We start from the raw sequence: 15,875 nt of genomic DNA on the forward strand, positions 1-15,875 counted from the left end.
ACAAATTTTCTAAACGTTATTCTTTTATTTGTAATAATCTGAACGATGAATATCATTCGGAAACCTTCATAGAACAATGATTGCAAAGTGAATGCTGGCTACGAGATGCAAATTTTCCCACGATTTCATGATTTTTTAGGGACACGAAACATCTGGTTTCGCGGAGGATGGCAGAAGAAAGCCGCGAGACAAAGCTTCGGTTAACGAGGTTTCCGGTAACGAGCAGGGCATAGCAACCACTGAATCAGGAACAGATTTAGCCACGACGATGAATCACCCGACGCGTTTGCTGTGTAAACAGGGACGAGTCTCGCGCCAAGGGAACCCCCGACCTTGCCCTATCACCTCCGACGAACGCCTATCATCCCTTCTGTTTTCCGTTGCTCCTCTCTTTCTGTTTGTCGAGGTTCGCCAACCAAGACGCGGCATCCTCTTTAATCCCGCCACGATCGACAGGTGTCGAGAGGATGCTGATCGAGGATCCTGAACAAACTCGAGCTTTCCGCTCGATCGCGTCTCCGCGTGAAATCGGAGTGGTAGAAGAAGATGTGGTCGTAAGTGAGGGAAGAAATTGTGTTCTGGTGTTATTGGACGCTACAAGATTTTTTTGAAACGTAATTGATGGGATTTCGGTGTGATTCTAGGTTGGGTTTGTTCGATGTTTCACGTTGTTGGATGGAAGGAGACTCCTTTCCGAGGAACGACTGATGAAACTATTCGGGTTTTCCATGCGATTTTCTTCGATGTTCGATGATTACAGCAAAGTACTACAAGTGAAAAACACAGTCGTTTAAGAAAACGACCGTTTTAATAATCGTATCGCTCCACCACAGTGATATAAACGTAAAAACGACGGACTTAAATTCCATTTCAATGACTCGCGTAGCACCATATTCAACTTCCAAACCTGGAGAGCCATCTATCACTGAAACTCCTTTGGAAATATCTCAGGGACATGCGGAAATTCAATGCAACTCTTTTTCCTAGTGGCGGGAAGAAGGGAAACCGTGTTCCGCCGCGAGCTGGCCGCGGAATCGTCGAGTCTGGGGATTTTTTCGCGAGATCCAACGACGAATGCAGCTTACGTCACGCTCGAGGAGCTAGGGGGAACGGTCGTTGCCTCTTGACAGCCCGTTTCAATGCACCGTTGCTGAAAAGATTTACGCGCGCGAGCGTCACTCGCGATTTCGTCGCGTCAAGATGTCTGTGAATTGTATTACGAATTTATATACACGTGTCACGACTACACGCACGCTTTCCCAAGGGTTGAAAACGCAAATTGAAAGGATCGAGAATGCTGCCCCATCGGAACTCTCAATTTGTTCGCGTTCGAAATATGGATTGACGTGTTAGACCTTCTGACCCAAATAATCCTAATTTACTCTACTTTGGAAAGAAAGATTGTTCGTAACAAAGAATCGAACATCCGACGACTCCGCTCTGCTCTCCTACTTTCGACCGAAGGTTCTGATTTAACCGTCGAAGAAAGCTACCTACCACTTCCAAACAATTTTTACTTCTCCGAACTCCTTCGCCCGATCCTGAAATTGTTCCGAACCTAATATCCCTCGATAAATGGAACACTATCGCACAGATTAAAACGTAACACGGTAACTCGGAAACACGAATCGATCCTCTAACATGGAATACGTAACCAGTGCGCTCCAAGTTCCGCATATTGACCCGGCTTATTAGTCGAACATAAGCAATCGTCGAATAGAGTATTAAACCCGCTTGGCGAGCGTCGGGGGACAATCGCGTCGTAAAAGCTACTTAGTGGTTCGGAGCGGCGAACAAATGGACAACCAGGGGATCTGTGGCTAATTTATGCGACGGACAACGATATTAACGAGAGCCCTTTAACCTGAAGGACGCGTCGTGGGACTGACCCACTGTTGCAAACTTCCGACTTCGAAATGAAACTCCGACTCGGTCGATTCTCTTGCGAGATCCCTATAGATAGCTTTCTAATTTGCAAAGATCGAGGACTATGAATCGTTTATAGTTACTCTGGCTCGGAACTTTTACGTCCTTATCGCGCGTGGAACGTCTAATTTCTTGTAACGCTTATAATACAATATATTCGTGAAACGTATACTTCGATGAACCCGTGTTCGAGACAAATGTCTTACGATCCAAGTAAAATTATAATTCCGTGATTAGCACGGTTAACAGATTACTTAACTAACTTAACTTAGTTAACTACCACCGCTCGAACCGAACATATTATATCGGTGTTTCTTGCAATTCTGTTTTATAAACTGCGTCTACCTGTTCGAGTCTGTCCCGAAGAAGAGACACGGAATGTTCGCGAAACGTCGAAACAAAGCGGATCGTAATAACAATACGACGGAAGCCCTCGAACCTCGTCGACATCCAAAATTCTCTCTTCGCGTTACATCGACCGAAAATCCGCCACGAAAAAAACAGATCTTTCACTCACCATGGTGTCTTTGATGTGTTCAACCGGTTGCAGGAGGACCGTAGTGGCAGCGATGGGACGATGATGATGCTGTTGTTGTTGCTGATGATGGTGGTGTTGCTGCTGCTGATGCTGATGGTGATGATGTTGCTGGTGGTGCGGATTGCAATTGGCGATATTCGTGCAGGTGCAGCTGCAGCCAATGTTGCAGGCTTGCTGGCCGGCGAAGAGGTGTCCTACCAGGCCGGGGGTGATCGCTGCTGCCGCCGCGTTGTTGATGCTGTTCAGCAGGGGCGGAGGCAGGGACACCGCACCACCCGGGACAAACGGGTACGAATGAAAATACGTGGTGATGGAGGAACGTGCCTCGTCGGCGCCTATCGTCTCCGCTAACCAACACTTCCCGTTCCCCGTCGCCGAGGGTATGAACAAGCCTCGGCCGCCCAACGAGTGCAATCTCCAGAAAAACCTGCCTCGTTGTTCCTCACCGACCCAGCCGCGTTCCAACGACGGCTGATGATACCGAGCTTCCGTCTTGCTCGTTCGCCCCGACTCGCACGACGGCCACCACAGTTTGGCCGATTGTCGCTCGATTCCTCTTCAAACCAATTTTCGACTCCTCCCGCGAGTTCGTGCTCGAACTCGGCGCGGAGATCGAACCGCGAGGCCAGCCAAGTTCCTTGAAATCTTCTTAGAGAGATTTTGCCCCGATTCGAATTTCGGTTAATTCAATTTAGGTATAGTCGTCCGGACGTGAGACGTCAGAGAGCCTAACTGGTACACCTTAAGAGCTAACACGCGCGTACATCAGATTAAACGCGGTCCTTACTGTACTAGACACACATACGACCGGTGACACGCATACAGAGAGACTCAGAAGACGTTGGTTTAAGCCTAGAGCGATAGTGTGCGGTTTAGTCTAGACGAGCGACCACTCTGTTAGATATACGATGATTGTCAAAGTGTGTGAGCGAGTTAGAGCTAGGGCAAGTGGGTCTGTGCACCGAGCAAAGATAAAAACAGGTGAAGTGACACGACCACGCGATTCAGACGCATGCATACGCGTATATACATGCGCGTGTGGTAAGGGCAGAGCGTACCTTCCTTTTTTCTCTGTTTTTGACGGATGTGAGGATAGAGGGGCTCTCGCACGGCTCGCTCGCACGTTAATTGAAACGTCGTAGGTACATACGTGGATTCGTGATTGTTCCTTCTTTTCTTTCCTTAAAAAGAGACACTTTAGCTAAGAGAGCTAGCTGAAAAAATGATTGTCACGAAGATTGACGAGAGGACGCCCCTTGAAATCGGGGCAGACAGGGAAGAAACACGGTCGGGCCTTGCTCTACTTCCGTTGCGGATCAGCTGACTCGGCCCAACGATCGGATATGTGCGAAGGGTGTATACATATAAACGTATGTATATATAAGTGTAAATATATATAATATATATATATATTTTTCGTATGTGTATATATATATATGTAGAAGTATATATACATAAATATCTATGTAGAATAATATATGTACGTAGAGCGTGTACGGAAGTAGTACAGAGGCTGGAGATCACATGAAGACACGAATACTCGTTTACTCTCTTTCAACCGGCTAGACTCGCATGCGGAGGAGGAGGAGGAGAAACCGCACGTGGTTGTTGTTCCTTCCCACCTCTTCCTTTTGAAAACGTCGTTAGAATTCCTCTCGGTTATGTCCAACCTGCTACTGTGCTTGATTGTCTTGACGCGATTCTCTTTAGTGCGATCGGTCGCTCATTATTCACGCGCGACCATCTCTTTATATACGTTACGTTACTTAAATAGCCTAATTTTTACTTATACATAGGGACAAATTCGTGTTTACTTCTAAGAGGGACTATACTTATTATATTTATCCGAATCTCCCTCGCAATTTCTATCTATACAGCACGTTTTATTCTTTTTTTCTTTTTATTATAAGGTAGTCTCTCTTTATAGACGCGTAAGCCACGTCTAACGCCCGAACGACTAACAACAGCGCTCTCTAGTACCGACGAATCGCGGCCAGCCGCGGCAAATAAAAATATAATTCTCTATCACGGCCTCGCGATTCTTTCCGCGAGCCCCCACCTCTTGCCAAGCTTCGCCGGCCTCTTCTCGCCGCTCCGCTTTAAATGATCCTCCTGCTCCAGATTCACCGGCTCCTTCTCCCTTTCTCTTTCTATCTTCCTTCGACTTGGTAGCACACCGACGAGGGAGGTCTCCCGCGATTGAACGTGTGCGACCTTGAAACTCGTACACACGGCCGACAAATACGAGGAAGCCTTATCTCTTTTTCCCCTTCTTTCGCTCCGACCGGTTCCTTCGCTGGCCGATGCTCGTAGCACGGGGACTCCCGTTCGACACACACAGACACACACACACGGTCGGACAGTGGGAGAGGGCAGTGAGACTGTGATCAAAAAGTCGGTGCATGCATGTGCCACTCTGTGACAGCTGGCTTTGCTCTTTCTCTCTCTCTCTCTCACACACTCTCTTTCTCTTTCTCTCTCTCTCTCTCTCTTTCTCTCTCTCTACGTTGCTGTCGTTGCTCAAACTCGTTTCTCGACACACTGAAGGGAGGGAGACCAGAGTAGCCTCTGTGGGGCTCTCGTGCACACGGCGTATCACGTGTCGACCGTTTTCACACTGAGCGTTTAGGGCTGGTCCGCGTGAGATCTCTCGGCCGACTGGCACGCGCGCGTGGCCAGCGAAACGGGCGGGCGTAAACAGTGAGACAGAAGGTGGCAGAGGATATAATACACCGGACAACGACGGCCGATCGGTGGAGGACCAGGTGGACACCGATTTCGAGAGAGACAGGAACGTACGACGATGCGACGTGTCGAATCGTAGAGAGGACGAACTTAAGAGACGTATCGTAGTGGAACTACTCTGCTGGAGATATATGGGGTAGAGAGAAGCACGGAGTTAGATATGACAGATATCGGTCGGGCGCGCGTGTGTGTCTGTCTGTGTGCACGTGTGTTACTGTGTGATGTCCCGTTGGCTTTCGGAGAGCTGGTTCGTTGCCGCGGTTCGGACCGACCTGCACGGGGTGTTCCAGAGAAAGAGAGAAGGAGAGAAGTGTGTGTGGGAGTGTGTGTGTGAGGCGGTGTGTGTGTACGTGAGAGAGTAACTCGGAGGCGGGAACGATTAAAGAGCGTCCTACTCGATCGCCTAGCTTGACACAACTGAGAGCAGCGTCTCTCTCGCGGCGCCCGCGTAGGCCTCCACCGCCACCGTCGCCGCGGCCGGGTCGTGTCGCCGCGTATACGCGGCTTTCAAACGCTGTCCCCCGCTCCGAGCGCCCCGACGCGCCTGGCGTCGCCAATAGCGAGCGAGCGACGGCCGAGCGCAGGCGAACTTGCACGAAACGACTCGAGTGTGCGCGCCAGCGCGCGTTCGTGCCTCTCCGTGCCTCTACGCCGCCTACACGATCTCACATACGCTTCCCCCACCACTAACACTCATCCCCACCACCGAGCGACGATTGAGCTCGGCCGAGAGAGCAACGGTGTGGGTCTTTACTAACCCTGTTTCGTCCGCTTTCGTCTCTTTTTCTTCGAGTCGCGTGTCTATATCTCTCCCCTTCTCGCTCCTGATCGACCGACTCGGTGCTCGGAGGGACTCTGCGAGTAAGTAGATTCTCGCTGGCCAGGTTAGACCGATTCCTTCTTCGCGGGGCAACGTGGCCGCTTTGGTGACTGATCTTTCGCTTTTACAGGGTTTTCTCTACTGGTTGTGCGGCGTTTTCGTGATAGGTGGGGAGAGGCTGAATGGTGAATAGTGGTAGACAGGTGGAGGGAACGTGTGATTTTCCGCATTGTTGCACGGTTGTGATGTGTTACAGTGGTTTTACATTAATGGGCTTGGTAGAATTAGGACTCGTATTAGGATGATTTATGGAGTAGAGGTGGGAATATCGATGTATCGAATGGTTACGGCGGTCTATGTTTCATATGCTTAATGGATTCCATTTGATCGAGTAATAAGTTTCTTCGACTCTCGGTGAGGTTTGCGTCTTGACCGATGTTGAAAAATGTTGTTTACGCAGTACAGATTGCTCGAGTTTCGAGTGGCTCGCCGAGCTTGATTTCCTAACGTTTCGGTGAAACGAGAACTACAAACGAATGAATCGTGTGTAACTTCTAGGTTTTGCGCACAGTTCGTTTCTAAGATACGTTCCTTAAACGGAATCGTCGGATATTGAAGCAGGATTGAATAGTCAAGGAGGAAAACATTGTCTCAAAATAGTACTCGAATAAAGAATAAAATAGAACTGGAATTTACGAAATTGTCAGTTGGACTGACAAATGAGAAAATGAGAAAAGCAAACGATGCATCTTTATCGTGGACTTGCAGAAAAAATATACAAAGAAACCAGGAAACTTGTCTTAATGGATTCGATTAAAATTGACGTTATCGAGTCGAGTTCGTAATAGTTGGCAGTATCGTTAGAAACAAATAGTCTCATCGGTAATCTTCAATCCACGAAGAAAATAAGATACCATAAACTAATATACGGCAACTTCAATTTCACTGATATAGTTAGTCGATATTTCTTTCGAAATTTGTAAATTCAATTTTCTCTTTCGCTCGCGTTATCAAGTTTCTTCGAGTTAGAGTCGTCCTTTAACTCGCTATCCTGTTCCTTCAATCTTTCTTAATCTCCTTGGATTTTTCTTTAATTTTTATTTCAACGCGTTTCCCTCTCTCAATGGTAGTAGAGGAACCAAGAATTCACGATCGCAAACAAAAACCCCAATCAACCACCTTGAAAAGAACAAAAGTACGTCCTTCTTAAAGAAAACGTCCAGAAATTTAAAAAAAGAAAGGAAAAGGGGGGAGGGAAGGAGAGAAAGAGAAAGGAGAGAAAAATAGAAAATTGGAAAAATCAGAAAACAAGGTTCGTAAAATTCGCTCTCGAACAAATAAAACACGTTCCTCGAATTGTTTGCCAACGGCGAAGATTACGATCATTGGGGCAAGTAAGGGATGAAAAGCGGAAGAAAATGGGGGAAGGAATCGAAATTCGAAGGCGTGATCAGACAGTGGTCCTCGAGGGAAAAAACGACGGGAAATTGGTGGCGACCACGAGCACCATCGATGGGTTCTTCGGAGCTCTGATTGTTCAGAAACGAGCGGCGTCGATCAGGATCGACTGCGCAACGAACCGATTCACCCTCGACGGACTCGAGAATGCTCGAGCAATCGGCTCCCTCGAAAGTGGTAACCTGATTATCCGCGCTGAACGAATAAATGAGGGAACGAAGCCGCGGTTTTCTGCAAGAGAAAGATTCTCGCTTCTCCGAATTGGGAAAAGCGCGTACGAGAACTTTTCTGGATGAAAGTGGCGATTTTGAGAAACAGTTGAAACTCTTGTTTACGTTACATTAGTAATTCGTTTTATATCGTTGATACGATGTTATTATCTGTACTTGTATTAAGAATTAACGTATCGAATAGCGAAAGAAGAAAAGAACGAAATTTAAATATCCCGCTAATCTCTCTAGAGAAAATTTCAAGACTAACACCGAGGAGTCTGCTAATCCCTCAGACACGAATATTTCCGTAGACCAGGGGATGGGGAGATGGTAGAGGAAGGTATCGTTAATTAAACGCGACCGCGGTTCCATAAGGTGAGACGAAGGTTAAACAAGAGGAAGAACGGAGCTGACTTCACGTCTGACGCGCTAATACTCGTTCGGCCAAGTGGCTTCGTTAATTACTGTCAAATCGAGAAGTGGCAAATGAAATAATTACAAGGCGTCGCGACTCTTCCAGATCACGGCCATCTTTAGTTAACGAGGCACCGGTGCTCTTCGCGTTTTCAACGTTGTTATTTTTCTCTTTTTCTATTTTTCTTTTTTTTTTCTTTTTTGTACGTCCTTGACTTTGAAGAAATCGAGTTTCTTTAACTTTGGGGCAAGCTGCTTCCGATACCTATTTCCTAGTCGCTAGAAAATCACTGTTTCCCTGTAATATTCGTGAGATCTCTCACGATATTGCTATTATTAAAAGATTATTTACGAGTTTCTTTACAATATTCTATAACACATCCTACAAAATTCATCTTTCCCTCAGAAGTTTCCATCGACAACTTCGGTAACTATGACTCAGAAGAAACGCTCCGTTTCCTAGATCTTTCAAATAAAATCTCCAGATCTTTCCGCTAAATTAATACCTTAATTTCATCTCTAAATTTTGTAAACCTTCCCGATTTTCTCAAGCATATTCGACGAAATCTTCAAAATTGGCACAAAAATACAGAGAAGACAGAGATCTGTCTTCAATTTCTCAAAGTATAAAGTCTAAGTAAAGTCCCTGAATCGGTACTCTAAGGAAACGTTATTCGTAACCGTTTCGCTCAAAGATTTACCTAATTACATCTCGCAACCGGGTTTTGTACAGCGAAAGGTGTTTTAAAATATTAATTGAAAGAGACACGTAACGAAGCTTTCGTAGTAACACGGGCTACGCAACAAGCAGATAAATTTTCTTTGATCTTTTTTTTTTTAATTACGGCGGTGGGGTGTAGTAAAAGAAAAATTTAATTAACTTACCGAGCTGCTCGCGTGCCAAAGGAAACGGAGCCAAAGAAGCCAGATATCTTACCTGCAACAGAAATTAATATACTTTCTTAATTTAGTAAGACACCTCGACGAAAGTTGCGTGCAATCGCAAGAACATACAGCGTGAATACAGCCGTCAAGCGAACTGACTAATTTTTTACAAAATATTATAATATAGGTATAATGCGATCGGTAGACTGTGGATTTTTATGCAATCGTGAGAAATTTGAAGACATAAAGACGCATAGACGCAAAAACGTATAAAATATTCAAAGTATACCTCTTTATAATGCTTAATAAGTAAATCATATTTCTGCCTAGGTCCTATTCCCTCTACCGTATTCACGAAAATATCAATTTGCATAAAAATCCGCAGACCAGTGGTCGGTAATAATATAAGAACGTAATACCTTACAAAAAGATTGTCAATCCTTATACGAAAACGTGGTGAAAATTATAATATGACAAGATCTAACATTTCACAAAAATTCATTCAACAGCCAGGAGAAATAACTTAAAATTACTGAAAAATTGCTGCATTCGTATACGGTAATTCGGTGTGTTTCCATCAGAAAAAAAAAACAGACATTTCAAGCCATAAAATTAAATCCTTTAGCTCGTATATCACGTATTCAGCTCTGTAGAGGGGAAAAGCTTATCAAAAAAACTTTGCCAAGTCTTCCTACGTCATTAGCGCATATTTGGGTATATACGTGGATAAAATTGCAAGACACTGTAACAGTATTTCTCTACATGAGAATATCAAACCTTGGAGCAGCACGGTAGCTTGATTTTTTAAAATGTTTCCCTTCGTTTTGGCGAAGATTTAACGAGGAAATTAACCACCTGCAGTTTAGCTACGTAAATGATTATTTTATGAAATATATCACCGAAGTCGCTGGTTAAGGCGATATAACAAATTAAATTATTAAAGAATCGAATACCAGATGGAGGAAAAACATGTACCTCGATAAATTAAAAATCCCAATTTAGTATATTTCTTCGAATGGTGCAATTTTGCGCTGAGAAAATTTTCACTAGACAATTTACAATTTTCCCAATCTTGAGCTGACGTACTACCGAATCAATCTCTTTGTTTACGTTGAAAGAAGAAACTGACTCGCGACATCGAATGTTCGTAAATGATAACGATCGATTTTACGTCGACAGGATTGATCGCAGGGCCTACGTTGATTGCATATTTCTTGCTCCACTCGCCGAGTATCATAAGCCCTTAAAGTATCGCATTCTCTTTCTTTTTTCACACGCGATACATAGATAAACGATAAGTCTGGTCGTGGTACGATTTTTGGAAAATTTCACAATAATTTCGCAATATTTTCCTTTCGACAGTGAGATTTCTGAAAGGCAGGAAATCTGGATCTAATTCCAGCTCACACACGGGTTAAGTGCAAACGAAATCGCGAGTCGATCGTTAATCCCGGCGCGCGGCAACGACTTAATACGTTGGGCAAACCGTTTCGTGCGCGGCGTCAGCCGTTGAGAACCGAGCCTAAGTCCCCGGGAAATTACTCCGGGCGGGGCTAAGCAGTATGCAGATCGCGAAATCGCGACATACGTCGGGGATTAGCTCGGTGGAGACTGCTAGCTAAAGAGGATCCGCGAAATCGGCAGATCGAAATGTCCCTAGGAATCCTATTTAACTTACTCCGCGGCGAGACGACCCCGCCCTTCGCTATAATTTGTGTAATCGCACCGTTCGCGGCGCACAGCCCACAGGATTTTCACTCCCGTGATAGATTCGTCTTTGGAACGGGAGACTTTCGGCCTGGGTCACGTTTCTCCGGGATTTCCAGCGTCTTCTGGGAAAATTGTTCGTCGTGAGAAATTCGTTTGCTCGCGTTGCGTCGATACAGCTTCATTTCGAGGATTAGAAACGACTTTCGAGGATTAGGTCCGCAAAGAGAGAGAGAGAGAGAGAGAGAGAGGGAGAAAATATCATTTTTGATATTTTATAAGTTTATTCTAGGGTATTTTTATACTCTTCCAGCGAGACTTTCGACCGTGCAAGTAGAGAATTCAAAATTCGACTACACACCTAACAACTTCAAGTTTGACCTAATACATTACTTAACAAACTCTAAATTACGTATTATTAATCTAAATTATATATATACATCATTTTATAGAGACATTATTTCCTACGAATCACAGTTTTTAGATACTTCGAAACATTTCTGAACTTCTTCGCCGACCAATTTAGAAGAGAATCGAACCTCTTAGATACTACTTGGACGTTAAACGAGATATTTGGACGAATGATCATTTTTATCGATGTTTGTTTCGACGCGCCTTTAAAACACCGTTTGGTCCATGGCACGACATCAATCATCCTTCGTAATTTAACACGTGGAACAATCGACAGCTGCGACCGTAAATGGATTTACCGGCACGTATGTACGGATGACCGCAATAATGATTCGTTCAAACAGAATTATGCACGACCGATGCCACGATAACGACGCCGCTAAACGTGGACAAATCGCTGTTACACAATTCCAAGCCGGTGACTGGCGTCCCCCGGAACCAACCATCGGCAAAATCGATCGAAACAGAGATTGGCTATCGTCTTTCTTAATGTTCTCGGTATTCGATACTCTATTGTTAGCTTCCAGATAGATTATAGCGGTGTGCTGTGACAGTAGTCAAGGAAAAGAAAAAGAATTTCCTTTGCTTTTTAAAGAGAGCAAAGGAAGATTATTTTCAGCCACCTAAGATTCTATCTCAGTAAGGCATCGTTTTATAATATACGCGTATGAAATTACAAGACGCTGTAAAAGTATTTTCTCTACACGAGAATATCAAAGCTTGGCGTAACACGGTAGCTTGATTTTTTAAAAATGTTTAGCTACGTAAACGATTATTTTACGAGACGAAGAAATTACGTCTAAATAATTGCCGGAGTACCGAAATTGAATGATTAAAGAATCGAATACCAGTTGGAGAAAAAACATGTACTTCGGCAAATGAAAAATCAGAAACTAGATTCTTCGTAAGAAAATCACGATTTATTACAGTTTAGCACTGGACCGGGGTTATTCGTCATCGATAACATACTATACAAGCTCGTAGAAAAAAGAAAATCTAGTTACGAACACATATTTCCTCAAACAGTGCAATTTCACGCTAAGAAATTTTTCGGATTTAATCGGATGCAAGAGTCTTATATTCGCCTCAACGTTCATCTACGATAGCGTTTCACGATCTTTACGCAGATTACAGCGACGCATGCGACGCGAGATTTTCACGGTTCGTAAAAGTGAAAAGAGGAAAGGAAAACATCCATCGACCGGTCTCACGCAACGAAGCTGTCGCCCTTCGTTCGCATACGATCTAACGCGATTTTTATCACCGGCAGCATGGTCACGCGACGCGCGGCAAACTCGAATTCCGGACGAAAGACCAAGGGAACCGCAACCAGCGAGAAAGTTTCGCGGAAACGCGATAAAAACGAGACTCGGTTTACGATGATGGATGATCGAGGAGGGAGGGTTTAGATCTTACTTTCTTTCCACGTCGTTTATTCGTCTTGTTGGTGGACGACAGCGCTTCATAACGATGACGAAAGTATTTGCACACTCGTGGACACTTTTCGTGAACACGTCGTGTGTGCAATACGAACCATTTCGAAATTTCATCAAAGTTCGTGACTATTAGGTACATAGAAGTATATACGGGGAAATGAAACGTTAAATTACGAAAAAAAAAGACACGAGAAAGAAGATTACTTGAACACCGATCGCTCGAAAAGTTGATAAAACGTACGAGCAGTGCTGAAAATTGCTTCGAGTTTATAAAAATGCATACAAATATTTGAAAACAAAATATCATGTTTTACTCGTCCAATACGCATATTGGCGAGGCAAGTGTTAACAAAGTTATAATTACTACACGTATATAATTAATATAAGAGTAGTATTTTATAATTAGTACAACATGTTATAGTTTCAGTTAAATAGTTGAATTTCACCAGATCGATCAAACGTTAATTTGAAATTTAAATAGATGGTAATTCTTCGTTAAAAACCGAAAATGAATCAAAAGGGGAAGACTAGAAAATGTCATTAACAATAGCGTTTTAATACGTATCGCTGGAATTAATTCGGAACAGCAAGAGAAACAGCGTTTCAAATGAAATTAATCCATTCTACCATTATTCGCCCGCTGCGTGCCGTTTAAATCGACAAGTTCCTAATTCACCTAGGAGTGCGACGTATATATACGATATCTCCGTTATAAATTAATATATTACAGAGTCAGGTTTGTGTTTTGGATGAGATGAGAATAACTTCAATCTTCGTACGATTGTTGGTTTATTGTTCACGAGTTGCATTACGCCTCGCGTATCCTTACCTGCATTTACGTTTCTTGGATTTCTATGATAATTAATAGACTGTAGATCTCTATGACGATCAACGGAGAGCGGATTTCTATGGATCTACGGGAAATTAAAAATTACAAAATACGCAAAATGCACATAATATGCAAAGGCGTTCAAAATATCGAAAGTGTAGTAATTATTACAATATTCGATAGATGAAATAACGAGGAATCTTGCGTCGAGTGATACTTCTCGGAATTGCAAATTTTCAGGTAAAACACGTGAAAATTCGTTAACGCGTCAGTACAAAATTCTTTTTCGCATTCGATCCGATATGGTGGATGATATATTTCAGAAAATTCTTACTACGGCGACTTATTTCTCTTGATATCGATCCTTGGGAACGGCGATGGATAATTACATACATCAGGATTGGATTTCCGAATCCCATGATATTGGTCATATCCAAGAAACCATACAACTGTCATAAAGTGACTGTAACAGCCAACAGTTGGGCCACCGCTTTCGTATGTGCAGTAATATTCCGCGATTGATGCTCATCCGGTTTCAACCTCGTGGAAAAGTATGAAAACGCGGTGATGCTTTCCACTACGATAAAATGATTATTATTAAAACTATGAACATCGCTTTAGTTTTCAAAATTTACTTTATACCCTTTTACATTAGGAATATTAGACGAAAGTTCTATGAATACTTTTTGACGTACGAAGATCTAAATTCAAGTTCGTCTTTCACGGCAGTCGGCGAAGCCTCTGGCAACAATTTCTTAAACTATTAACTTAATTTATTAAACTATTAAAATTTTCACACCTTTCACCTCCTATATCCCAGGAACTAATTGTCTGCTTAACTGGGAAATTCGTGGTAATTCGTGTCTCATCGTAAGATGTCTTCTACGTCGCTTTTTCTTACTTTTACTTACATTCTGTTCGTTTAATTAGATTTATAAAAATATAAATTCGCATAGAAATCCACGATCTACTAATAACGATTGGTCAAAATGTTTACGTACGATGCTCGTAATATGTTCGTAAGGATATTTCTCAAGTAAAAAAAAAAAAAAACTTTTCCATATTAACTATTACGTTACTCGCATCGTTTATCATTCTAGCTCGTTGATTTCACAAAGATCCAATGAGATATTTACTAATCGAGAAGGCGAACTCATTTCCCTGAATTTCGGTTACATCTAGGCAGTTAGGCTGCGAAGGGTAATAGGACTTGATGCATGGCTCCCTGGATGCCGGTCCCCTAGATCTACCACCATTCGTCCTGCCGCCGCGTCTTTCCCCCTTCTCGAGCTCTTTATTTATTTAAAGCTCGTCACCGGGTCCGCGTGTCCCCAAGGAACCCGAATGCTCGAGCGTATTCCAGAGTTCGACGGTCGATCAGGACGATCCCTCTCGTTCCAGCCAATTCTCTGTAGACCGATCGCCACTTGGACGTCGTCTGCGGCCACCGGAGGCTGAATATCGAGGATTTTTCGGCCACGGCCGATTGCCTTCTCTCCTCAGAATATTCTATTCCTTCTTTTGTATGTTATATAGAACACTCTTGAAATTTTGATGTTTCCATATCAGAGAACATGCTTGAAACTTTTCTAGATCAGAGAATATTCTTAGAATATACATATATATATATATATATATTTTTTTTTTGTTTCTATAGATATTATAGAATTTCTTATATTCTTCGAGTTCTTAATTTTTTACTTCCTTCTTAAGTTCTTCAAATATATTCGATACTCTTCGAACTCTGGCATTGACATTTTGACATCCACGTCAGGTATTTTGTTTAAAGCGAAATACGATAGAAGATTCGACGCGTTCAATTTCCTTCTAACCACTTGTCAAGAATTGCCTAACCCGAAGGAAGCTAGAAAAGTGAAGGGAAGCGGGGACAAAAGCCGAGAGTGCAATCTACGAAAGAAGAGTTACAGCACAACGGAGGATCCATAACAAGAAGGAAAATTCATGGTGAACCGGTATCGAAACGGAAATCCCTTTCTTCCACGACCTTTCCGCTGGTCCGAGGGATTAGCGAGAGGATCGGGAACTGGTGATTTGTGGACGACGGGCAAATAGATTTGTGGCAAGTAGAATTTCGTCGACAAAAAAGAAGCTGTTTGCATGGTTTCGTACCGGATATACGTTGTCGATTTTCTCGAAGCTTTCGCTTCACGTAGTTACATACGACACGATTTATTCATCCGCGTGTTCGTATACGAGAGTGAGTCTATTAGAATACATGTGCATTTGCAACGACTGGTAGTCACCGGATACGGATGCTGAGAAAACTTAAAAGTGTTGCAAAATATAGATGGAAAAGAATAGCTACGCGGTAAATTTAGAATAAAGACCACTCGCTCGAACGACGCGTCGCTGATGGAGAAGAGATCTACGCGGTCCGAAGACTTTAGCACGACAGGAAATATCAGAGATTTAGGATATCCAGATGGAAATATGCAGACTTGCGAGCGTGACATTGAAATAGTAACGGTTTCCT

At 43.3% G+C, this 15,875-nt stretch overlaps 1 protein-coding gene across 11 annotated transcripts in view; it reads right to left on the minus strand.

The window, feature by feature from the left end:
- Heph (polypyrimidine tract-binding protein 1 heph) overlaps nt 1–15,875 on the minus strand; it is a 432,396-nt gene that overhangs the window by 227,501 nt on the left and 189,020 nt on the right. For 2 of the 11 annotated variants that reach the window (XM_072018582.1, XM_072018580.1), the window contains exon 2: nt 8,999–9,050. The exons of 7 other annotated variants lie outside the window; for them this stretch is intronic. Coding sequence is in view for 2 of the 4 variants with exons in the window: in XM_072018576.1 (XP_071874677.1) it covers nt 2,444–2,446 (3 nt within the window). In the remaining 2 variants the exon portion in view is untranslated. Of the gene's footprint in view, nt 1–2,443; nt 3,496–8,998; nt 9,051–15,875 lie in introns of those variants that run through there. 2 more of the 11 variants (XM_072018576.1, XM_072018581.1) reach the window with 2 other exon arrangements.

The sequence above is a fragment of the Bombus fervidus genome, chromosome 15 (assembly GCF_041682495.2).
Source record: "Bombus fervidus isolate BK054 chromosome 15, iyBomFerv1, whole genome shotgun sequence".
In the NCBI taxonomy this organism is placed as follows: Eukaryota; Metazoa; Arthropoda; class Insecta; order Hymenoptera; family Apidae; genus Bombus; species Bombus fervidus.